At 40.9% G+C, this 27,053-nt stretch overlaps 1 protein-coding gene across 1 annotated transcript in view; it reads right to left on the bottom strand.

The window, feature by feature from the left end:
• The window catches only part of ATP13A5 (ATPase 13A5), a 115,021-nt gene that overhangs the window by 34,988 nt on the left and 52,980 nt on the right, over positions 1-27,053 (bottom strand). Inside the window, exons 13-21 of the mRNA XM_005545383.5 lie at positions 18,890-18,951; positions 16,277-16,427; positions 13,993-14,076; positions 13,186-13,342; positions 10,197-10,314; positions 6,189-6,313; positions 5,251-5,411; positions 3,025-3,150; positions 1,847-1,926 (exon numbers count right to left, since the gene is read on the bottom strand). Of these exons, the coding sequence (XP_005545440.3) occupies positions 1,847-1,926; positions 3,025-3,150; positions 5,251-5,411; positions 6,189-6,313; positions 10,197-10,314; positions 13,186-13,342; positions 13,993-14,076; positions 16,277-16,427; positions 18,890-18,951 (1,064 nt within the window). The remainder of the gene's footprint in view (positions 1-1,846; positions 1,927-3,024; positions 3,151-5,250; positions 5,412-6,188; positions 6,314-10,196; positions 10,315-13,185; positions 13,343-13,992; positions 14,077-16,276; positions 16,428-18,889; positions 18,952-27,053) is intronic.

The following is a 27,053-nucleotide window of genomic DNA, read 5'->3' as shown; positions in this document are numbered from 1 at the left end:
CAATATCATGTAATAATCATGTGAATGAAATAGTCATTTTGCTTACCCAGCCTCAGGCATTCTGGAAGTTAATAGGCAGTTTTTGAGACTTCCCTATGGGAAACAAAATCTAACAGTACAACGCTGTCTCCTGATTTCACCAACTACTCACCAGCCATCATCTAAAGATTCACTACCCTATGTTCCTTTTCACTTCCTAGACTCTGCAGCCCCAAACTGTTACATTCCCAGCAAGCAATAGGTAGATCTGGTCTCAAGAAGTACCATTTCACTATAATGTAACTTGGTCATCTTTATTTTTGAAGGGGGTAATAAAGAACTTTCTCTTGACTTTCCCTACTGGGGCCAGATAAAGAGAAAATGCTATTTCATCTCTTGCTAAGAGGACCAGAAATTATTCACATATCTTCTAATGGACCAACTTAAAATAATTCCAGGGTATAACTCACCTACTTCCCCATTTTTCTGATTCTAAGCTATACAACCTGCCTTACTATTTCTGCTACATCTAAGCAGGGGAGGGTTTCTCTAAGATACATGCCTTATGAACCACAGAACAAATGGTGTCTGGGATGGGCAACTTCTAATGACCCTCAGTGATCCCCAGCTCCTGGCATCCATGCCCTGTGTAATCCACTCCCCTGGAAGTGGGCTGGATCTAGTGACTTGCTCCTAAGGAAGGGAATGCAGCAAAGGTGGTAAGATGTCACTTCTGCGACTGGTATATAAATAAACAGCAACAACTGTCTTGTGTGCTCTCTCTGTCTCTGGTTCTTCTTGCTTGCTTACTCTTTTAAAAGTCAACTGTCACACCATGAGCTTCCTTATGAAATGGTCCCTGTCACAAGGAAGTGAGGTTGGCTTCTGTCAGCTAGCCAGTGAAAAACTGAGGTTCGGTCCAATCGCTCAGGAGGCACTGAGCCTTCAACAACATGTGAGTGAGGCTGGTGAGAGATTTTTTCCCCTCAAGCACTGATTGACTGTAGTCATGGCCAAGACCTGGTTACATCTCCTAGAGATATCCTGAGCCAGAAGACTCAGCTAAGCCACACCTGAATTTTTTTTTAATCCTCTTTTTTTAACTTTTATTTTAGGTTTGGGGAACATGTGCAGGTTTGTTATACGAGGGAACTCATGTCACGGAGGTTTGTTTTACAGATTATTTCATCACCCAGGAATTAAGCCCAGTACCCAGTAGTTATTTTTTCTGCTCCTCTCCCTCTTCCCACCCTCTACTCTCAAGTAGACCCCAGTATCTGTGTTTTTCTTCTTTGTGTCCATGTGTTCTCATCATTTAGCTTCCACTTATAAGTGAGAACACATAGTATTTGATTTTCTGTTCCTGCTTGAGTTTGCTAAATATAATAGCCTCCATTTCCATCTGTGTTCCTGCAAAAGTCATACACTCATTCATTTTTATGGCTACACTGTATTCCATGGTGTATACGTACCACATTTTCTTTATCCACTCTGTCATTGGTGGGCATTTATGTTGATTCCCATGTTTTTGCTATTGTGAATAGTGCTGCAATGAACAGTCATGTGCATGTGTCTCTATGGTAGAATGATTTACATTCCTCTGGGTATATACCCAGCATTGGGATTGCCGGTTCAAATGGTAGTTCTGTTTTAGCTCTTTGAGGAATTGCCATACTGCTTTCTACAATGGTTGAACTAATTTACACTCCCACCGATAGCGTGTAAGTGTTCCCTTTTCTCTGCAGTCTTGCCAACATTTGTTATTTGTGACTTTTTAATAATAGCCATTCTGACCCACACCTGAATTAGTGACCCATAGGTAGCAATAGTTAATGAGCATACTCGTCTTTCATGCCATGACACCTACTTTAATTTCTGAAATTCTTCAATAAGGCTTGATTTCTGCCCAGGAGACATTCTTGCAAAAACTGTTCCATTCACCAGAATCTAAAAAAAAAGAACCATTGCAATATGATTGGGAAGAAGAAAACTTTTAAAAATAAAAGAACAGCCCTGAAAAATCACTCCTGGTTACTAATTTAATACAGCATTGGATGGTATGTCATTAGACCAATACCAGGAAGGGAAATAAGGAGATTTAAAGCTTTAATATTGAAATTTCACCTAAAGTCCTCCATCACAACTCCATTACTTTTTTTCCCAGACCATTTTTCCAAGATGGGGTGACCACTAATCAATAATACTATAGTAACTAAGAAGCAGCAGAGCATATGAAATAAAAATGCTTGAGGAAACACAGTTCTTTCCTAATAGACACCATCTCCATAATCATAGCATAGACAGAGGAAAGGCTGGAAGCTGAGAAACAAGGCTCTCTTCTCAGCTGTGCCAGCTAGCTGTGCACACCTTAGACAAGCAAATTAACCTCTCTGAGTCTCAGCTTTCCCTGAACTGAACTAAGAGCTTTCTAGAAGCCTTTGGGGTCTAGATTCTGGGGTCTTTGACTGCTAGGATGACAGAATTTTTAAGACACTGCTAACAGATGGTTGCTGCCCTCCCCTTGTGCTCCATTAATCTCCCACATATTGACAGTGCAACCCTGCACAGCACTATTTTAAAACAGGACACACAGAGGACAAGATAACAAATGACTCTGAAAATAAACCATGGGGCCTTTGTCTCCTCTTGCTGTAATTTAAGAATCCAGACAGGAAGGGGAATAGAGCTTAGCCTGACACGAGCTGGTAGGTTTCAGAGAGAAGCTGGCCCTCAAAACAAGCAGCGTATCTGGAACTCTGCCGTTCTCCTGGGTGGGGAGGGAAAGGAGGAGGAAGGCTGAACTGGCCACAGGGGTGAGAGAAAGTACCAGAACTCAAACTTGGAATGGGAGGCCGTGGGTCTGCCTGGGGCCAGGAAGGCATAAAAAGGGCCAGAAAACATTCTCAGGGACAGTACTCCTTTGTGCGTGTTTATTCTCTAATTGTGAGGCAACCTCAGTGATCACTGTTTTCAATACTCTCCTCCTCCTTTCGCACTCGCTAATTTGAGGAGCAAAACAAAACACTTCATTTCTTCAGTACTTACTTTTGGAAGCAAGCTGGTGAAATGCTCAAATATCACTTGGTATGATTTCCCACTCATTGCAAAATGGTAACAGCTTCCTCTTTCCCCACGAGGGGTTGAACTGTTTCCAGTGTACACGCAGGTTTCCTAAAATCAAAAGGGCATCATTTCTACATTGACTCTTAAGGAGTGTCTCTGCTTTCCTATGCTTTATTGAAGGAAGAGTTTTCATGTTGCCTAACAGTGTGAAGGTCAGCAACAAAATAAGGTGTAATTTGCCTACAGCACTTCCACCCATAGGAAGAAAACACTCTAAACATTCCCCCCAAGATTACATAAACATATGATACTTTGACAGTACGCTACTCTGGATCCTGTCTTGGGAGATAATATGCATGATGTCAGTCTACTGAAGAAATCTAACTATTCCTAGGTCCCAATTAGTTATTACAAGGAAGAATAGGAAAATTCTTCCCTCTTCTTCCTTCTCCTTATCATGCAACCTTATATTTTCTAAGATCTCTTACCATTCACTTATTCAAAAATCACTCTCATTGTCTTCACTGTAAAGTAGGCACTCTTTCTTCAGTGCCTAACTCCTTTTAGGACCCAACCTCTGACCTTTGTTATGATCCTACCTCAACAGGTAACCCTTTCTATCATGGTTCCCTACATTCTCTTCCATACTCTACATCCCACTGCACCAGGAGTAATCCTTTTCCAAAACCCTTCCCCTCCTACCTTTCACTTGTCACGATATTTCTCTGGCTTGATTCTAGCCCTACCTGGCTCTCAGTTAGGGAGAAAGCATCTGATGAATGCCTGTGCATTCATTATATCAATAATCAATCATGGTTTTTCATGCAACATTTCTCAGGGAGCCTTCCATTTGTGTTTAGGACTCTAAATTCAAATATTGCAGGAGGTGAGAAAATTTTATTCATCAGATGACTTCATCTCAGGGAAAGCATTGTATTTGAAGGAAAAAAAATTTGCTATGCTGAACCGGGAGGCAAGATGACACACCCCTCCCTTTCTATCCCCAGTTGCAAAATAACCAACAAAAGGCATGTTCTAAAGCATCCCTCCTGAGACAGGAGCAGGAATTCCTTTCGCTTGAACTGGGAATGTGGGGAGAGGAAGTGTGGTGGAGGGACCCAGGGAGGAGGAAGGCCTGAAACTGTGATACAGTTTCTCCTGGTGGGAACCAAAATGTCAGTAGAGGCATTCAATTCATGAAAGTAGTGTGAGCGGACTCTCAGTTAAATTCACAAAGGGCCTGGGTTACAGCATGCAGTGAAATTCAGGCGGCATGCACTGATATAGAAGCAAGTAGGTTCACAAGGAAATAAGCGTCAGAAATCTGCTGAGAGCAGAGAGAGCGCTGTCATCTTTCACAGCCCATGCAATTAGAGGTTGAAGCAAGTTAACCCACCTCTTCCCAGGATAAGGGCAGGGCCATTCTGTATAGCTGTGCAGTTTGTATACTGCACAAAGACTCCTGACTGCACAGAGGCCCACTCTATACTTAACAATCCAAAAGGCTGGTGAGCCTGGAGGAAGGCAGCATTTTTGTAATTCATCACCTGTAGGGCCGTATCTTTGAATTCACACAAAAGCATGGGTGTTACCGTTAGTGATGGAACGTGAGGCTACAGCCCATTGTCGTCATATGAAAGAGCTATTCTGTCACAAGAGCATAGGGAGATTTCTATCTAGAGAAGCCCAGCCTCTGTTAGCTTCGTGTCATAGGTATAGTACAATCCAAATGCCCACGGATCTGTGTGGAATCAAATAGGCCTAAGTCTGCTTTCCTGCTCTGCAACTCACCAGTTTTTGTATTGGGCAAGCTTACTGCTCTGAGCCTCAGTTTTCTCATTTGTAAAATTAATGGTTTGCCCAATTGCATAGGGTTATTTTAATGACCACGTGGAAAATATGAGTGTAAATCAGTAGTTCTCAGCCATGACTGCACACTGGAGTCGCTGGGAAAAGCACCCGATGCTAGCTCCCACCCCAGGGGTTCTGATTTAATTGGTGCAGCCTGCACTGGAAGCTTAGAAACTCCCCCAGGTGATTTTCACAGGCAACCAGAGCTGGTGGAAATGCTTTGCAAACTGTCCAACTCTGGACAGATGTGAGGGATTATTACTGAGATGACTCCTGGAGTTGAGAGAAGGCTGAGCAGTGCCAGGATTGTATTCCATCAGTCTAGGCCCACAGAGGGGCCTTCTAACATTTGCTCACTATCTTCCCAGGTCCAGTCTCTTGGTTCTCCACCAGCTGCCAGGTCACAGAGGCAGGAACAAATTCTTCTGGTTCATTGGCTTCAACAATGATCACTTGGCTGCCTGGAGGGATCATTTCAGAATTCTTTGCAACAGTAATGGCTGTTTGAAGGTTGTCACCTAGAAGACAAAGAAACTTTGCTTTCTGCATGTACAAACCTCCCCTCAGCAACAGGAACTGAGGTCGCCCTTTTCCACTCTGCTTAGTGTTCTTTGGGGGCATTTACTGCTTTCTGCTTTATTTTATCTTCCTCTCTGCTGTAGACTGCCCCTCATGGGCAAACACTATATTCCCATCTCCCTCTCACAACATTCAGCGTCATATCCTGTCCATGTGTATTTCAAAACCTGTGTGAATTAATAAAGAAATACTTAAGCATTTATGACTAATCCTCAGAAGTCAGACTGCTCTTAGTGGCAAATATAGTATGATCTCAGCCTGATAGCATAAAACCATCCACGGGGTCTGGAAACCAACTAAGCAAAGAACACACAGGGTCAGGCTGTGCTTGGATTTGATGATTATACACCATGCCTGGCCCTACTGCCCTAGAGGACCATCAACCAGAGGCTCAATCCTCTGTGCAGAGGGATCATTGGGTTTCTTGATGAGAACACACCCATTCTTGCTCATTTACTGTGAGCCTAGAGGCACTGCACAGATCCTGGCTAGGAGGGGCAGTCATTAGACAAAGAGAATGAGATACGGTCCCTACCTCCAAAGCTTCTGGTCCTGTCGGGGCAGCTGTACATGTTTTCAGGTAAGGGACTACAGGGTAACAAATTCAACAACAAAAACATTTTTCTCTGTCTCTGACACATGAACTCAGCTCACACATCTTGTTCTTATGCCTGGGATACAATCAACTTGCCAGGCACCTAGAAACAAATATATACCTGTAATCATCACAGTCCTGATACGGGCCTCGCTCAGTTCCTTCAAGACCGGTTTGGTTTCTTTTTTCAAACGATTCTCCATGATGAGAAGTCCCAGAAATGTTAACTCTGACTCCACTTTTTCTCTTTGTATCCAGGAGAAAATCAATATTAAAGTGTATCTATGTACGCTCAGTAGTTCAATTTATTTCTTCTTTTAAAAATTTCCTTATAAGTCTTATTTATGTAATACAGGCACATTTTAAAAATCAAAACAAACTTAAAAGCTTATAATGAAAACCAACAGTCTGTGTCTCCACACCATCTCACCCCTCTCCTTCCTAGAGGCAACCACTTCTAAATCTGTTTTTTCCAGTTTCCTACTTTATTTTTAAAAACAATGTGCTTATCTTCCAACTCTTCTGTTGGTTTTTAAATATGTTAATCCAATATACTTTAGTTTTTAATTTATCATAGCTTTCTCTCTTTTGAGTTTGCAATCGTTTCAGTTTATTTGGCATTTGTTAAGTGCATTCTGCATACATGCAAGACACGATAGTAGTAGTTGAATACGGTGTCATTCATCTTAGTCTCCATCTGTCACCTTGAATAATATTTATCGGCATCAGACAGGGCTCTGAACAGTTTTCAGAATTTGAAGGTGGCTTCTAGTCCAACTGGGTTGCATTAGTTATATAGGAACTTTCCTCTGAAATGGGATGATTCTAGGGTGGCTTCTTAAAAAGTAAATTTGGGGGCCAAGAACTCTTTTTTATTCTTTGTTCATTTTTCTGTGCACCATGGTGTTAAGATTACAGGGAGATAGATTTAAACAATATGCATACAGCTATGAAGCCATTACCATAATCAAGGTAATAAACATATCCATCACCTCAAAAAGTTTCCTTCTGCCCTGTTTTATATGTATGTGTGCATGTGTGTTAAAATCACTTCTCCAGAAGGTATTCATCTTGCATAACTGAAACTTTATACCCATTAACAACTTCCTATTTCCCTCTCCCGCTAGCCCTTGGTAATCGCCATTCTACTCTCTACTCTCTACTTCTATGAATATGTCTATTTCAGATGCTTCAAATAAGTAGGATCACACAGTATTACGTCTTCTGTGACTGGTTTATTTCACTTAGTGTGATGTCTTTCAGTTTCATTCATGTTGTCTCATATGGCAAGATTTTCTCCTTTTCTAAGGCTTAAATATTCCATTATATGTACATATTACATTTTTAAAATCCATTCATCCACTGATGAACATTTAGGTTGTTTCCATATCTTGACTATTATAAATAATGCTGCAATGAACATAAAGGTGAAGATATCTTTTCTGGAGATCCCAATGTCAGTTCTTTTGGATATATACTCAGAATTGGGATTTTGGATCGTTGTATCATACGGTCATTCTATTTGTAATTTTTTAAAGAACCTCCACATTGTTTTCCATAGCAGCTGTACCATTTTACAACGGTTCCAATTTCTCTATATCCTTGTCAACACAGATTTTCTTTTCAAATAGCCATCCTTACAGGTATCAGGTGATATTTCATTGTGGTTTTGATTCGCATTTCCCTGGTGCCTAGTAAAGTTGAGCATTTTTTCATGTATCTGTTGGCCATTTGTATGTCTTTGTAGAAATGTCTATTATGTATATTTAGGGCCTTTGTTCATTTTTAAATTGGGTTATTTATTGATTTTTGCTATTGAATTGTGTCCTCTGTACATTTTGGATATGAATTTCTTATCAGATATATGGTTTGCAGAGATTTTCTGCCATTTTATAGGTTGCGTCTCACTGTTATTTCCTTTGCTGTGCAAAGCTTTTCAGTTTGATATCCACCAGCAAAAGAATGAAACTGGACCCTTATCTTATACCGTACGTAAAAATCAACTCAAAATGGATTAAACACTTAAACATAAGACCTGAAACTGTGAAACTACTAGAGGAAAACATAGGGAGAAATCTTCTTGACATTGGTCTTGGCAATGATTTCATAGCTATGACACCAAAAGCACAGGCAACAAAAGCAAAAACAGACAAATGTTCTTTGTTTCTATTTTATGATGCTTCTTCTCATTCAATACTTTAGGCACTTGGCTTCTTGTTCCCCTACAACCTTCCCAGCAGTACTTGCTTTAAAGCCTTTGTATCTACCATTTGTATTCTCTGCAATGCTCTTCCTCTGGATATGTGCATGTCTTTCTCTCTTATTTTACTAGATGTCTGTTAAAATGTTACTCCTCTGAGGACTTTGCTGATTGCCCAAGCAAAATGACATTCTCTGTCTTTTTTAAAAAGTCCTCTTAACTTACTTTATACTTTCCCCCTCAGGTCATTTAAGAACCACTAGTGGGACAATATTTTATGGGTCTATTTTATAATCTATTTCCCCAACTAGGATATAAGATTCGTGAGGGCAGGATTTTATTTTATTCACTTCTGAATAAATTCTGAATTCCTTGAGCATCTGACACACAGTTAAGTTCAATACAAATCTGCTAAACCAGTGAAGGGGTGAGCCTTGATGAAGTATTCCTCCTGTTGTTTTAGTTTGGAGTGACTTTTTAAGTCATCTCAAAAAACTTTTCTACTTCCCCATTTTGACTCCAATTTTTAAGAAGTTTTAAATTTTTCTAGTTGGAAAACTTTTCTAAATAGAATTTGATTCTAAGATAAATCAAAACCCTGGCCTTTTATCCTGTTTGAAAATAGTAACTAAATTCTGAGAACTATAATAGACTCCTGATATTGCCTGAAAAAAAAACCTGGATTGGTTGGGAATCTAGCACATTTTATCTTCATTTTCTTATTTTGTTATGTTTATAATAATGTCTATCTATCCTACTAGTGGCTCTCATATGAGAACAACACAGCTGCATTTGTATGTGACAGCTGGGTGATGGCTACACTCCATCTCTAGCTACATAGATCTTTTCTTCACACATGTCCTTAACGTGGATTATTCAAATTTGTGTTTAAAAAATTACAAATCCTATGTGGTCTGGACCTTTATGTTTGCTCAAGAATAGCTAACACCTGCAATGTTAAATCCGAGAATGTCATTCATATATTTCAAAATGAGCTTTGTGATCCTGTTTCAAATATTAAAATGTCATGGCTGAAAGCCTCCTTGGAGATCATCCAGTTGCATATTTTATAGATGGTGAAACAAGCACAGAATAAGGAAGGGACTATGTTTACGAATTAACTTAGAGTCAATGGACTTAGGTTGCAAATAATAATGTTAAACCAAGGATATCAGTATCTCTCATGAAGGGGCTAGCTGTATATAAATGAGCATTTATCAGCAACACAAATCCAATGTAAGAAATAAATAGATTGTCTGCTATTCAATTTTCCACAGTATTTTTTTACTCCTTTGTCATAGATAATTTAAAAATAGCATTTAAAAACTGAAGAACTTTGAAAGAAAAAATAATTTATAAATTATCCTCTTATGAGGACAACTTATCCCTGTAATGTAATTAAGAATACTGAATTTTATTTCTCATAAGTAATTCAATTTGCACTTGTTACCTTCACAGATACGAAGGAGGTGTTGTAGTATTGAGCACTGAAATGAAACATGTCTAAAAGATTCTGAAAATCTTCCAAGGCGCCAACTGTCTCCCTCTCTCAGCCCCTCTGTGTATGGGACACCCAAGTCCATTGGTCACATAATGCTCTGAGGTTGAAGGAGCGTTAGTTGTTTTGATGGGATGGGCGCTGACACTAAAGTTGGCATAACATAATGCCGAACAGAGATAACACACTGGTATCTTGGAGTCAGAAGCTCTCAAGTACCATCCTTGTTCTGCCACCAACCAGCATTGTGACCTGAGCAAGTCATGTCTAGTATCATCTACAATTGTCCATCTCTGAATCAGGGGACTGTACAAGATTAATTCTGTCTTTGAGAGACTTCAAGGTGATTAGAACTGTTCATCTGTTCATCTCCAGGACTCACACTTCATGCACACAAAGCCTGCTCTAGTGTCCTTTTCTGAGTTGCTTACCTGGCTAAGTGCTCCACTTCTGAAAGGTTCCCCATCTTTAAGGTTTTGTGGGCAAGAGCAATGACACGGAAGCCTTGCACCGTGTACTTCCTCAGTTCCTGTGGGAAATTCTTAGGCACTGCCAGGGTAGAAGAAACAGGTAAGTGTAAGGTCATGTTGAAGGCTGGTCTAAGCAAGACTCCAGGACACAGCCATTGTACCTTGTCTTAACTTTCATTCCATAGAAGTGCTTTAATAGAAAACTTCAGCTATTGGCCACAAACAACTTCATCAGTGTGTCCTTTTATTCTGATGGAAATAAATGCCAAAGATGTGCTGGCCATTTACTGTGTTATGTATCCCTCCAAAATTCATATGTTGAAGCCTAATCTCTAATGCAATAGTATTTGGAGGTGAGGCCTTTGGGAGATAGTTAGGTCCTGAGGGTGGAGCCCTCGTGAATGAGATTGATGCCCTAAGAAAACACATCTCTCTCCACCACGTGAGGCTACAGCAAGAAGGCAGCCAGCCATCTGCAAACCAGAAAGCAAGCCCTCTCCAGGAACCATGCTGGGCAACACCTCCATCTGGCCTTTCCAGCCCCAAGAACTGTGAAGAATACATTTCTGTTGTTCAAGCACCCGGTCTATGGTCTTTGGTTATAATAGCACAAGCTGACTCAGACAAACTGGGTGTCAAATGCACCCACTGGGTTCAGTAAGAACAGACCTCAGGACTGGGTACTTGGATAAAATGAGAGAAACAGCTGATCTTCTAGATCAGGGGTCAAAAAAAAAAAAAAAAAACTAAGATGCACAGGCTAAATCTGGTCTATAGCTTGTTTTTATAAATGAAGTTTTACTGAAACACAGCCATGCCCATTTGATTGTTCATTGCCTATGGCTGCTTTGAGGCTTCAGTGACAGTGTTGAGTACTTGAAATGGAAGCCATGTGATTGGCAAAGCCTAAAGTCAGAACTATCTTGCTCTTTACAGAAAAGTTTGACAACTCCTGCTTTAGGTGAAAGATGACACAATGCCAACATTCGTGTGTTTTAGCATGGCAATCACAACTATGTTTATAAAATCTTTATGATTTATAATGTACCTATAAGGGTATTAGAGGGAACCACAGAACAAAGGGAGGTATAGTAGCTTAGGTGGCAAATCAACTAAGTTCTATTCTCCCCATTCCACTTCCATGTGGACCTTAGTCAGCCTAGTCTCTCTTCCGCACCTTAGTTTCTCATCCATAAAATGAGAAGTTTCCAGATCTCTCTGTCTCCGTTCATTTCAGACTGTAATTCTAAAATATTCCTGGAGGTGGGAATCTAATTTCAAGAAAGTTCTTAGCTCTCTATTTCTAAAAATGGGGTAGGGTGGTGGTGGAAATCACTGAATATAGTATTAGCATAAGTCAAAGATTGGAATTTGGAAAAACAGGAAGAACAGGAAGAGCTGCCAGGAAAACGAGTGCCAAGTGACAGGCCTAAATCCTTATGAGAGAGCAGGGGCAATAGACACCAGTTTAAATGCCAAGAAGATGCTCAGTTGTACCCACGTAGCTAAAATAAAACAAACACAGTATATGTTGTAATCAGTGAAGGAGAGCGTTAATGAGACCGGTGCTGAAGATCAAAGTCAGAAGAAAAGGGGCTACTTTGGTTTTTTTTGAGACGGAATCTCACTCTGTCGCCCAGGCTGGAGGGCAGTGGTGCCATCTCTGCTCACTGCAAGCTCCGCCTCCCGGGTTCATGCCATTCTCCTGCCTCAGCCTCCTGAGGAGCTGGGACTACAGGCCCCTGCCACCACACCCGGCTAATTTTTTGTATTTTTAGTAGAGATGGGGTTTCACCGTGGTCTTGATCTCCTGACCTCATGATTTGCCCGCCTCAGCCTCCCAAAGTGCTGGGATTACAGGTGTGAGCCACCGCACCCGGCCTGAAAAGGGTCTACTTCTAAGGTTTATAAAAAGACTCCCAATAGAGAAGTTAAAGGAATCATTTGCCAAATCTAGAATTCTCTGCACAAGTTGATGGCCATCAGCAATCATAAGGAGTATCTACATGAAAATCAGAAGACAAAAGATCAGTTTTATCCAAATGAACTCATTTGAATGCAACAACATTCTTATAAATCTGGCTGCCGCTTAAAGAGTGCATATGTTTATAAGACTAAAAAGCAATACAAATCAGCTCAAAATCTGGCCCAGAAAGATGAAATTGCTGTGAAAATGGTAAATTATCTTGCTCTAATACCATTGAATTTACTCTAATCACTTTTATTTCTAAGATATTTATCTTTTCTATATTCTCCTCCCATCGATCTATCTGATTCTCCCTGGAGGTGACAGAGCAGCCATGTCTACAGAACTTACCTAGCGTCCAGACCTCTCCCTTCATTTCCCTCATTCACACCTCCCCTAGTTCTCTAACCCTCGGTAGCTCCCTGTTCTGGCTCCGGATGCAAGCTTCACATCTCATCTCCTTCCCAGATGCCCCACTGTGGTTGTACTTTTCTTACTGCACCCACAGCCAGATATTTAGTCGCTACCTCCCAGCCTTGAAATGATTGCCCCTGCTTCTTAGGATCTACTGGACCTGCTTTGTACCCACCCAGCAAACAAGCAGCTCCACGTTCACTGATGGTGAAGCTTTCTGTGTTTGTTGGCTTTATGCATTTGGTCTCGGCTGGTCACAGTGGCTCATACCTACAATCCCAGCACTTTGGGAGGCTGAGGCAGGCAGATCACTTGAGGCCAGGAGTTCAAGACCAGCCTGGTCTACATGGTCTCTACTAAAAATACTAAAGTTAGCCGGTGTTGTGGCATGCTCCTGTAATCCCAGCTACTTGGGAGGCTGAGGCAGGAGAATCACTTGACCTTGGGAGGTGGAGGCTGCAGTGAGCTGAGATGGTGCCACTGCACTCCAGCCTTGGGGACAGAGCAAGAGTCTGTCTCAAAAAAAGAAAGAAAAGTATTTTACTACTTGAAAGAGAAAAGTGTCAGTACCTGTTTCAGATCTGCAGAACCTGGCCACCATTTCTGGGGCACCCTTCATGTAGACATGGAAGTGATTCTCCCCAGCTAGCTGAGTGATCACCGACATCCTCTGCAGGCTCGAGGAAAATGGAAACTGGCGCAAGGTGGCGATGGCTTCCACCGGACTCTGCAAGCCCATCAACAACAGGGAGCTTAACAAGCTGCTAAGTGATATTTCCAAATGCACACCAACAAAAAGGCTTCACTGTGCAATGAGCCCAGAGACATCCTGATGTAGTATATTTGTCACAATATTGACTTTTTTTTTTTTCTGGCTGCCTTAAAGCGACTCCCTCAACAAGTTGTCTATACTGCAAGGACCTTCCCCTGGAGAAATCCTAATCACCTTCCAAGCCAAGCTCACAGGTCATCTCCTCTGTGGTGCTTTTATCTCCCAGAAACAGGATTCACTCCCATGTCAGGACTCTTGAAACTCTTTCTTCAGCCTTGATTATAGCAGTTGTCATGTTGTGTTGCACTTCTTTGCACCTATATCGATTTTTCTACCAGTCTACCTGTTCCTCCAACCCAGAACCAAGTGTGTCTTGTTTTGAAGCCTCTTTATCTGCTAGCACCTAGCATAGTGCTCTAGTCTACACAGGTAGTGTTTGTTGAATAAATTAATAGATAAATTCAGAAATGAAAGAAACAGCAAACCAACCATGGAAACTGTTAGGATAAGGCAAAATAATAGGACTATAACAATATGTGAAAGTCAGAAATGTTTTAGCAGTTTTATGGGGAAAGAGCTATGTGATATAAAGAAGGAAATCATACCTTACTGGCTTTTGGTCCTGGTTTTATGATGTTTGAAACTGACATCCCAAATTTGCAGGAGTCTACATTGCAATCTTCCATTTTCTGTTATAAAATGAAAACATTCATAAGATTCTTTGAAGAAAAATAGTAAGAAAGAAACATCTCTTATTTGCACAATACTTTAATGTTTTCAAAGCCCTTTTTACATATTTTCTCTTCCAGGTCAATTATCTTAATACTGTCATTGTTAAATTTCTGTTGTGTCAATTTATATTAGGGGACTTATTATAGAATGTCAAAAGCCAAAAATATTGTGAATTCATTTTAAGAAGTAATTGATGAAAGAAGTGCTAGCTACAGGTCCATGGATCTTTCTAAATGATTATATCTAGTAACTGGAGGAAGGATTGTGTGGAGATGTAGTCTCCAACATTGCTGAGCACCATAGCTCTCAGATGAGTTAGGATTGGGTCCTGAGATAAACATGGGACTAGTTCTTCATACTATACCTATGCTACTAGCCTAGTTAACTAGGGAGTTGGTATGTCAGCTGCTAGCAGATTAGAAAGCCTGTTTGAAAATGACTTGTATTCTTTGGATATTACAACAGAAGTTAATAGCTCTGAGAAGCCAATATATAAATAGTAGAGGTCAGAAAACAGGAGATAGTATTTGGTTTCCACTTTGCCACTTAGCTGTTTAACCTTGGGGACACCATTTTATTTCTCTAGACCTGAATTTCTTCTGAAAACTTATCTGACAGTCTGAAAGGACAGTTGCCCTCCTCTGTATGTGGAGTGGAAGGTTCCTAGTTACCAAAAGATACTCAAGACAGCTTCTGACCCAGCTGTAAACTCAGTGAATAATTGTGCATTTTTATGCTTTGTTTGGGATAGGTACAACTATTCTTACAGATGGTTTCTACAGAGCTAATACTAAAGATTTATATTCCCAAACAAGTATGTTATTTGTAAAGATAGACCAGCCCTCCTATAATGGAGAGGGGGATGTAGTTAGGGCCAGGACCAAAGCCAGATATAAAATGACCCTGCACAACTCATCACCATGTCAATCCCAATGATTCTGGTGAGGACATTGCTTAAATACACTGATTCCTCTCCATTGAAATCCGGAGAATTGGTCACTATGTCAAATTTTTGTCCACAGCAAATGCTCTATTTTAACTTGCTGATATCAGAAGTTACTCTTTTTACCAGGTTTCCTCTTTCATTGATTTGCCCTCTAGAAAGCTAAACTTTCCCTATTATACATCTTTGTATTAGCTTCTTTGTTAGATGTGCTTCGTTTCCCTGCAATCATTTGTTTCCATTCTTTTGCAGCCATATTTAACTGCTGTACTGTATTTTATACATCATTGTACATAGCTTTAGGATGTTCTTTGGAGGCAGCAGGATGTAATTAACTAACTGGTTAATTAGTGAACACCCTCTACTTGTTTGGCTCTTCACTGGCTCAAAGCCCCTTTAGATTCATAGTCTCAGTGCTCACAAGTCTGTGAATGAGGCATTATTACCCCAAATGTACAGATGAGGTTACGGACTCAGTCCTGGCTCTGGCTTTGTGCTCACCCAGCTGGAGAGTGGTGAAATGCGAGGGCTTTCCACTGTGGCAGCCCCCAGTATGGGTTTACATCCTTCCGTTTTCATTCACACTCAGCTCAGGAGATTGAACCAGTTGGATGCAGCCCTCCAGTTTGGTGTCTAGGCTTATGCTTTACAATATACAGTCACCGCCAGCCACTTGTGGCTATTTAAACTATTTAAAATGGAATCAGATTAAAATTTCAGTTTCTCAGTTGCAGAGCCACATTTCAAGGGCTCAGTAGCCACGTATGGCTCGTGGCTGCTGGACTGGAAAGTTCTGCTTTAGACTACTGGTTCTCTGATAGTGTTTTGGAAAACACTGATGTTTTGGAGAACAGGCTGGGTCATGGGTGTCAATAAGGTTTTTGAGGTCAGATTTGGTAAATGCTGCATCTCATATTCCCTCTTGAATATTCACAAAGCACCACAGTATATTAAAGGAATCATGCAGTCAAGAAATGAGTTTCACTTTGTTTAAACAACAGTTTCCAAGCTTGTTCAAGAATGGATGCCTATTTCATGCAGCACCCACTAACAGAGTTCTTTGGGGCACAGGTTGGGAAGTTCTGGTAGCGTTACCCATTCATATATATGTTATTATGAATCTTCTCCGTGTTTTAACAAAAATTAGAAAAGCTTCAGCACTCCCAGTAAAGATTTCCTCAGGTTCTCATCTTTCCATTAAACTATCACCTTACCCAGGCAGTGCCCTCAAACATTTTGAGGTCCAGAGGGTCTCCCTGGATAGTTCCATTGAGAAGGATCAGAGAGTGGCAGCTGGCCATGGCCGCACACAGTGGCCCCCACGGCACAGCCTGGCCCGAGGCAAAGCTGTGGGCTTCCTGGAAGCTGGTAGAGAAGGTAGAGAAGGTAAAGTCTTTGATAAAATCATTTTGCACACTCTGTCCCTTAAATCTTACTAAAGTGGAGCTCCAAACACCTAATTTTTTTTTTTTTTTAATTTAAGTTCTGGGATCAATGTGCAGAAAATGCAGGTTTTTTACATAGGTGAACGTGTGCCATGGTGGTTTGCTGCACCTATCAATCCATCATCTAGGTATTAAGCCCAGCATGCATCAGCCATTTGTCCTGATGCTCTCCCTCCCTTCACCCCCCAACGGGCTCTGGTGTATGATGTTCCCCTCCCTGTGTCCATGTGTTCTCATTGCTAAGCTCCCACTTACGAGTGAGAACAAGCGGTGTTTGGTTTCCTGTTCATGTTTTAGTTTGCTGAGGATGATGGCTTCTAGCTTTATCCCTGTCCCTGCAAAGAACATGATCTTATTTCTTTCTTTGGCTTCATAGTATTCCATGGTATATATGCACCAGATTTTCTTTTTTTTTAATTATACTTTCAGTTCTAGGGTACATGTGCACAATGTGCAGGTTTGTTACGTATGTATACTTGCAAACACCTAATGTTAATGCTCAGAACTTTCCCATGGCTCCTCGTGCTCCAAATGATAAAATCCAAGCCCCTTAGCCTGATATTCAAAGTCCTGTCCACTTCGGATCTACCTTACCTTACAGTGTCCAGTCCTACTAACGTCCTTTATGCCCTGTTCTCTAGATCCATATTAAACTTCTTGCTACTGCTGTGCTTGTCCGGAGACTTCTCTACCCTTAAGCCCCTGTCCACTTGGTTTCTTTATTTTTTAAACAGGACATTTTGCCTGCAGAGTTATCTTTATAAAAACATTTCTTTGAGTTGGATATGGATTGTGTTCTCAACAGAGTTTGCCACCGGCCAATCAATAACATAGTTTCGGAGGCTTTGGATAGAATTCCAGGGACTTTTGTCATGTTACTGGAAGCCAGCTCACGTAATGGCCGCATTGTGGGAAGGCCCATCAACAGGGAGCTCGGAGTCATACCTGCAAACTCTGCAGAGCTGTCGGCAAAAGGCACACACCCTAGGCAAGGAGTCTCTAGGGCTACTTAAGGAGCAGGAAATTAGGGAGAGGAAAGAAGGCTGCATGGACGCGGAAGTGTTTCTCACTACTCAGCCCTTTAGAGTTTGCCACTACTTCCTGAAGCGCCCTGGACATCCCACCTCTAAAGCCTGTTTTTCCTTTTGATAATACAAACTGGCATCCTGCACCTCCCTCTCCTCCCACCTTACAGCTGAATAGTGAGTGTGTCTAGTTGTTTCTAGTCTCCGAAAACCTTCAGAGTACCAGGGACAAGGGAGGGATAGAGGGGTGGAAACTGTGGACATCTTTTTCTCCCTTTCACTGCTCTGGCCAGTAGAGTCCTTGCCTGTCTGGATGAAGGGCTGGCCGGGACGTCTGAGCACCAGGAGCAGAGACACATGAGTAGGGTTCAAACTCAGGTTCCTTGTCACCCAGTCCAGGGCATCTTCTGCAACATCACACTGCTTGTCTGCTGTTACCTTGTGCCATGCTGTACCTGGCCCCTTCATCATCCTGGGAGTCCCCTGCAAACTGTCTTCTGTCACTGACAGCAGACTCACCGCTGTTGGAGCCAAAATGGGGTACTCAGAGCTTAAGAGCAGAGGCCATCACCACGCAATTTGAGAAGGCAGGTCTTAGCCCATAGGGAAGGAGCTAGAAGCCACAGGGAGATACCATGAGGAGATTCACCCTCTGGGGGCCCTCCTTCCCTTCTGTAGCTCTTTCTGGAGTAGACATTTATGTGATTGCCCTTTCCTCTCCCTAGTGCCAGCTTTTAGCACACAGCTGTAAAAATTCTCACGTCCCTCAAAACCTATCTGAAGTGCCATCTCCTTCAGGTGGCTTTCTTTGATTCACTAGATTTCAAAATTAATTTGTCTTTACCCACCATGTAATTACATAAAAGTCAGGACTTCATGTAATATCAATCTCTATTTCTTCTCCATTCTGACATTTCTGCCTTAATAGTAACAATTTTCATGGCCTGTGTTGTACATCAAAGGTGGGGGTATTTGCACCTTTTTATCCCACTATACTGTGAACCGCTTTTCCAGATTTCTCACCACCACCTGCCTGCACTAGCCACCCAGGAAGTTTTGTAGTTTTTAACTAAGCATGGTCTTCATTTCACTCTTTTTTCTCTGTTTTATTCATTTAGTTCCTTAATTATCCACCTCATCCTACTCCATTTTTCATAGAGATTTCGAAGACCTACTTTTCCTTTCTGATTCTGAAATTAGAATTCATTTAAGCAAGTTAGAATAATTAGGAACTAGTTCCAGCCAGTTATTATATATATTTTATGTGACATTCATCCCTCAACACCCAAAAGATGGATTTGAGTATCATCCGGTAACTCCACCAAACACACCTTCCATTTTCACATAAGAGGCCTACCAGTTGTCAGCAGTAGGGACAGTCTGCCAGAGGTCCAGCCCGTCTTCAGTGAGAGTGCCAGTCTGAATAAAAATTAAAATCAATATTAGCATAAGATTTAAACCTTTTAATTATATTGTAATTTAAACAAATCCCAAGCTTCTAAGATATTATAGTAGATCCAGTAGTCTAAATCCCTTGTTTGTAAGTACCCAATTTTAAATCAGAGAAGAGTAGCCACAAGAAAAATTAAGCAGGTAATACATGATCCCCAAAAGACCATGTCGATAATTAGGTGACTTCAGTTACTCATTACGAGGAAAAAATGAAAGTGTTTTGTTTGGTTTGGTTTGGTTATTGCTATGACTGTTGCTTTTGTTATAAGGAGAGGTTCAGTACAAGAACCAGCCCAAGTCTGACTTTGAGTTGTCACCTGCTGTCTTGCTAAGGCAGAGCTCAGAACATTTTTTTTCTTCATTTTCAAGACTGTTCAGTTCACAGTTTGCCATCTGGTTCACAGTAATTTTCTAAAAATATGGGTGACACAGTGACTGTCCAGATTGATAATGAAATGTTGATAAAGGGCTTTGAGACTATAGAGAGAAAGTAAGTGCTAATAATAAATATTAATTAATGCCCATAAGTGGGTTTTATTGTTAGATCAAGGGAAAAATAGCTCAGAGATTTGATTCGCCATACTATGGGACAGTATTTGTTAGATAATGTCACAGAGAAAGAAAAATGGAACTGAGTACTATCACAGCACTTCTAATTTCCTCATTGCTTCACAGGCGTTTATTATTTACAGACTCTGGTGTCTTGATGCGGTAGGCTAACAGTTTTAGGCCTGCTTAATACCCTGAGTAAGTGGAGTTGGCTACAGCTGTTTCAGCACTGCCAGGGTCCACGGGAGCTTTACCTAGCATGGCAGAATACCCTGTTTCAACACTAAGACCCAAGTCTCTGACACGACTTTTTAAGGCTATCTCTATAGAAGACACTGAATTTTCTAGCTTTCTATACAATAGCAACCTCTATCAATACAGCACATCCATTAGCATAATGCTTTATAGCAAAGTGTTTACAATGATTTGCATTTTCACAACTGAGTTAACAGGGTGGAGGTAGGTTAGAGGCAAAATGAGGAGACTAAGGTCATAGTGGCCTGTAGGTTGGAGAGGCAGAACCAGAATCCAGCCCTTCTGGAGTCTTCCATCAAACTAGAAAATGTTAAGTGAATCATACAGGGGATGTGGAAAGACAAAACTCTTCCTGCGTTTCAAGATTAAATAATTAAGAAAACTTCACAAAGAAGGTGCTAACACAAGAGTGAATTTTTTCTTAAACAACAACTTTCTGAAAACGAGCTATTTGTTTCATTTCTCTCCCGCATTTTGTAAAGGACCCCACCATGTTTGATTTCCAAATCCCCACAAGTTGTTGCATTTCAAAAAGAGTTTGCAACTTAATTCAAACTGGTATGTTTTCCTGATGTTTTTAAACATCAATATTTTGAACATGAAAGCAGAGACGATACTGCAGCAAAACAGATACTAGACTATGTTATTTCTCTATGAAAATGACCCCTAAACAATAAAACTAACCATAAATAGAGAGAAAATGAAATTATAGTTGAGGTTCTAAGGGGAATCAGATAGAAAGAGAAAACCTCTTAGCATACATACAAGCCCAGGCTTGGGCTGAATTGAATAAAAAGAAAGAACTTGTCTTATAGAAGTTATAACAAACCAATAGAAAATAGAAATATATATGGGAGCAAATGGACTCAGAAACTCAGTGACAGATATCTCCAAAACTGAAAATAACACTAGATGAAAATTCACTTAATGGCAGAGTGCTTTATCCCAACATGATGGCAATAGAATTTTATAATGTGAAAGCTGGAAAGAAACTCAGAGATGATTGTGGTTGAATCTTCTTTTCTTAAAAGGTCACACAGAGGGAATAGGAAGAGCTCCAGCCTCCAGCTCCCAGCATGAGCGACACAGAAGACGGGTGATTTCTGCATTTCCAACTGAGGTACTGGGTTCATCTCACTGGGGCTTGTCGAACAGTGGATGCAGGACAGTGGGTGCAGCCCACTGAGCATGAGCCAAAGCAGGGCGAGGCATCACGTCACCCAGGAAGCACAAGGGGTCAGGGAATTCCCTTTACAAGCCAAAGGAAGCTGTGACAGACGGCACCTGGAAAATCTGGTAAATCACACCCTAACACTGCGCTTTTCCAACAGTCTTAGCAAACAGCACACCAGGAGATTATATCCCATGCCTGTCTGGGAGGGTCCCACACCCACGGAGCCTCGCTCATTACTAGCACAGCAGTCTGAGATTGAACTGCAAGGTGGCAGCGAGGCTGGGGAAGGGGCACCCGCCATTGCTAAGGCTTGAGTAGGTAAAAAAAAAAATCAGCTGGGAAGCTCAAACTTGGTGGAGCCCACCTTAGCTCAAGGAGGCCTGCCTGCCTCTATAGACTCCACCTCTGGGGGCAGGGCACAGCCAAACAAAAGGCAGCAGAAACCTCTGCAGACTTAAATGCCCCTGTCTGACAGCTTTGAAGAGAGTAGTGGTTCTCCCAGCATGGAGTTTGAGATCTGAGAATGGACAGACTGCCTCTTCAAGTGGGTCACTGACCACCGAGTAGCCAAATTAGGAGGCACACCCCACACGGCCGGGTACCCCTCTGAGATGAAGCTTCCAGAGGAACAATCAGGCAGCAAAATTTGCTGTTCAGCAATATTCGCTGTTCTGCAGCCTCCACTGCTGATACCCAGGCAAACAGGGTCTGCAGTGGACTTCCAGCAAACACCAACAGACCTGCAGCTGAGGGTCCTGACTGTTAGAAGGAAAACTAACAAACAGAAAGGGCACCCACACCAAAACCCCATCTGTACCTCACCATCATCAAAGACCAAAGGTAGATAAAACCACAAAGATGGGGAAAAAGCAGTGCAGAAAAGCTGGAAATTCAAAAAGTCAGAGTACATCTCCCCCTCCAAACAAATGCAGCTCCTTGCCAGCAATGGAACAAAGCGGGACGGAGAATGACTTTGAGGAGTTGAAAGAAGAAGGTTTCAGATGATCAAACTTCTCCGAGCTAAAGGAGGAAGTTCGAACTCATTGCAAAGAAGCTAAAAACCTTGACAAAAGATTAGATGAATGGCTAACTAGAATAACTAGTATAGAGAAATCCTTAAATGACCTGATGGAGCTGAAAACCATGGCATGAGAACTACGTGATGAATGCACAAGCTTCAGTAGCTGATTCGATCAACTGGAATAAAGGGTATCAGTGATTGAAGATCAAATGAATGAAATGAAGTGAGAAGAGAAGTTTAGAGCAAAAAGAGTAAAAAGAAATGAACAAAGCCTCCAAGAAATATGGGACTATGTGAAAAGACCAAATCTACATCAGATTGCTGCACCTGAAAGTGATGGGGAGAACTGAAACAAGTTGGAAAACACTCTGCAGAATATTATCCAGGAGAACTTCCCCAACCTAGCAAGACAGACCAATGTTCAAATTCAGGAAATACAGAGAACGCCACAAAGATACTCCTTGAGAAGAGCAACTCCAAGACACATAATTGTCAGATTCACCAAAGTTGAAATGAAGGAAAAAATATTAAGGGCAGCCAGAGAGAAAGGTCGGTTACCCACAAAGGCAAGCCCATCAGATTAACAGCGGATCTCTCGGCAGAAACTCTATAAGCCAGAAGAGAGTGGGGGCCAACATTCAACATTCTTAAAGAAAAGAATTTTCAACCCAGAATTTCATATCCAGTCAAACTATGCTAAATAAGTGAAGGAGAAATAAAATCCTTTACAGACAAGCAAATGCTGAGAGATTTTGTCACCACCAGGCCTGCCCTACAGGAGCTCCTGAAGGAAGCACTAAACATGGAAAGGAACAACCAGTACCAGTCACTGCAAAAACATACCAAATTGTAAAGGCCATCAATGCTAGGAAGAAACCACATCAATTAACGAGCAAAATAACCAGCTAACATCATAATGACAGCATCAAATTCACACACAACAATACTAACCGTAAATGTAAATGGGCTAAATACTCCAATTAAAAGACACAGACTGGCAAATTGGATAGAGTCAAGACCCATCAGTGTGCTGTTTCAAGAGACCCGTCTCTCATGCAGAGACACGCATAGGCTCAAAATAAAGGGATGGAGAAAAATCTACCAAGTAAATGGAAAACAAAAAAAGGCAGGGGTTGCTATCCTAGTCTCTGATAAAACAGACTTTAAAACAACAAAGATCAAAAGAGACAAAGAAGGCCATTACATAATGGTAAAGGGATCAATTCAACAAGAAGAGCTAACTATCCTAAATATATATGCACCAAATACAGGGGCACCCAGATTCATAAAGGAAGTCCTTAGAGACCTACAAAGAGACTTAGACTCCCACACAGTAATAATGGGAGACGTTAAAACCCCACTGTCAACATTAGACAGATCAACAAGACAGAAAGTTAACAAGGATATCTAGGAATTGAACTCAGCTCTCCAGGAACTGAACTCAGCTCTGCACCAAGTGGACCTAATAGCCACCAACAGAACTCTCCACCCCAAATCAACAGAGTATACATTCTTCTCAGCACCACATCACACTTATTCCAAAATTGACCACATAGTTGGAAGTAAAGCACTCCTCAGCAAATATAAAAGAACAGAAATTATAACAAACTGTCTCTCAGACCACAGTGCAATTAAACTAGAACTCAGGATTAAGAAACTCACTCAGACTGCTCAATTACATGGAAACTGAACAACCTGCTCCTGAATGACTACTGAGTACGTAACAAAATGAAGGCAGAAATAAAGATGTTCTTTGAAACCAATAAGGACAAAGACACAACATACCAGAATCTCTGGGACACATTTAAAGCAGTGTGTAGAGGGAAATTTATAGCACTAAATGCCCACAAGAGAAAGCAGGAACGATCTAAAATTGGTGCCTTAACATCACAATTAAAAGAACTAGAGAAGCAAGAGCAAACACATTCAAAAGCTAGCAGAAGGCAAGAAATAACTAAGATCAGAGCAGAACTGAAGGAGACAGAGATACAAAAAAAACCTTCAAAAAATCAATGAATCCAGGAGCTGTTTTTTTGAAAAGACTGACAAAATTGATAGCCCACTAGCAAGACTAATAAAGAAGAAAAGAGAGAAGACTCAAATAGACACAATAAAAAATGATAAAGGGGATATCACCACTGATCCTGAAGAAATACAAACTATAATCAGAGAGTACTATAAACACCTCTATGCAAATAAACTAGAAAATCTAGAAGAAATGGATAAATTCCTGGACACATACACCCTTCCAAGACTAAACCAGGAAGAAGTTGAATCCCTGAAGAGACCAACAACAGACTCTGAAATTGAGGCAGCAATTAATGGCCTACCAACCAAAAAAAGTCCAGGACCAGATGGATTCACAGCTGAATTCTATCAGAGGTACAAGGAGGAGCTGGCACCATTCCTTCTGAAACTATTCCAATCAATAGAAAAAGAGGGAATCTTCCCTAACTCATTTTACGAGGCCAGCATCATCATGATACCAAAGCCTGGCAGAGACACAATAAAAAAAGAGAATTTCAGACCAATATCCCTGATGAACATTGATGCAAAAATCCTCAATAAAATACTGGCAAACCGAATCCAGCAGCATATCAAAAAGCTTATCCACCATAATCAAGTGGGCTTCATCCCTGGGATGCAAGGCTGGTTAACATATGCAAATCAATAAACATAATCCATCATATAAACAGAACCAATGACAAAAACCACATAATTATCTCAATAGATGCAGAAAAGGCCTTTGACAAAATTCAACAGCCCTTCATGCTAAAAAATCTTAATAAATTAGGTATTGATGGGACGTATCTCAAAATAATAAGAGCTATTTATGACAAACCCACAGCCAATATCATACTGAATGGGCAAAAACAGGAAGCATTCCCTTTGAAAACTGACACAAGACAGGGATGCCCTCTCTCTCCACTCCTATTCAACATAGTGTTGGAAGTTCTGGCCAGGGCAATCAGGCAGGAGAAAGAAATAAAGGGTATTCAATTAGGAAAAGAGGAAGTCAAATTGTCTCTGTTTGCAGATGACATGATTGTATATTTAGAAAACCCCATCATCTCAGCCCAAAATCTCCTTAAGCTGATAAGCAACTTCAGCAAAGTCTCAGGATACAAAAGCAATGTGCAAAAATCACAAGCATTCTTATACATCAATAACAGACAAACAGAGAGCCAAATCATGACTGAACTCCCATTCACAATTGCTTCAAGGAGAACAAAATATCTAGGAATCCAATCTACAAGGGATGTGAAGGACCTCTTCAAGGAGAACTACAAACCACCACTCAACGAAATAAAAGAGGACACAAACAAGTGGAAGAACACTCCATTGTCATGGATAGGAAGAATCAATATCATGAAAATGGCCATACTGCCAAGATAATTTATAGATTCAATGCCATCCCCATAAAGCTACCAATGACTTTCTTCACAGAATTGGAAAAAAACTACTTTAAAGTTCATATGGAACCAAAAAAGTGCCCACAGTGCCAAGACAATCCTAAGCCAAAAGAACAAAGGTGGAGGCATCACGCTATCTGACTTCAATACTACAAGGCTACAGTAACCAAAACAGCATGGTACTGGTACCAAAACAGAGATATACACCCATGGAATAGAACAGAGCCCTCAGAAATAATACCACACATCTACAACCATCTGATCTTTGACAAACCTGACAAAAACAACAAATGGGGAAAGGATTTCCTATTTAATAAATAGTTCTGGGAAAACTGGCTAGCCATATGTAGAAAGCTGAAACTGGATCCCTTCCTTATACCTTATACAAAAATTAATTCAAAATGAATTAAAGACTTAAATGTTAGACATAAAACCATAAAAACCCTAGAAGAAAACCTAGGCAATACCATTCAGGACATAGGCATGGGCAAGCACTTCATGTCTAAAATACCAAAAGCAATGGCAACAAAAGCCAAAATTGACAAATGGGATCTAATTAAACTAAAGAGCTTCCGCACAGCAAAAGAAACTACCATCAGAGTGAAGAGGCAACCTACAGAATGGGAGAAAATTTTTGCAATCTACTCATCTGACAAAGGGCTAATATCCAGAATCTACAAATAACTCAAACAAACTTACAAGAAGAAAAAAACAACCCCATCAAAAAGTGGGCAAAGGATATGGACAGACACTTCTCAAAAGAAGACATTTATGCAGCCAACAGACACATGAAAAAATGTACATCACTGGCTATCAGAGAAATGCAAATCACAATGACAATGAGATACCATCTCATACCAGTTAGAATGGCGATCATTAAAAAGTCAGGAAACAACAGGTGCTGGAAAGGACGTGGAGAAATAGGAACACTTTTACACTGTTGGTGGGACTGTAAACTAGTTCAACCATTGTGGAAGGCAGTGTGGCGATTCCTCAAGAATCTAGAACTAGGAATACCATTTGACCCAGCTATTCCATTACTGGGTATATACCCAAAGTAATATAAATCATGCTGCTATAAAGACACATGCACATGTGTGTTTATTGTGGCACTATTCACAATAGTAAAGACTTGGAACCAACCCAAATGTCCATCAATGATAGACTGGATTAAGAAAATGCAGCACATATACACCATGGAATACTATGTAGCCATAAAAAAGGATGCGTTCATGTCCTTTGTAGGGACATGGATGAATCTGGAAACCATCATTCTCAGCAAACTATCACAAGGACAGAAAACCAAACACCACATGTTCTCACTCATAGGTGGGAATTGAACAGTGAGATCACTTGGACACAGGAAGGGGAACATCACACACTGGGGCCTGTCGTGGGGTGGGGGAAGGGGGGAAGGATAGCATTAGGAGATATACCTAATGTAAATGACGAGTTAATGGGTGCAGCACACCAACATGGCACATGTATACATATGTAACAAACCTGCACATTGTGCACATGTACCCTAGAACTTAAAGTATAATAATAATAATAAAAAGTAACACAGAGACAGGCTGGATGCGGTGGTTCACACCTGTAATTCCAGCACTTTGGGAGGCCAAGGCGCGTGGATCACGAGGTCAAGAGATCGAGACCA

This window comes from Macaca fascicularis, chromosome 2, assembly GCF_037993035.2.
Source record: "Macaca fascicularis isolate 582-1 chromosome 2, T2T-MFA8v1.1".
Classification (NCBI taxonomy): Eukaryota; Metazoa; Chordata; class Mammalia; order Primates; family Cercopithecidae; genus Macaca; species Macaca fascicularis.
This window is presented reverse-complemented; position numbering and strand designations above follow the sequence as displayed.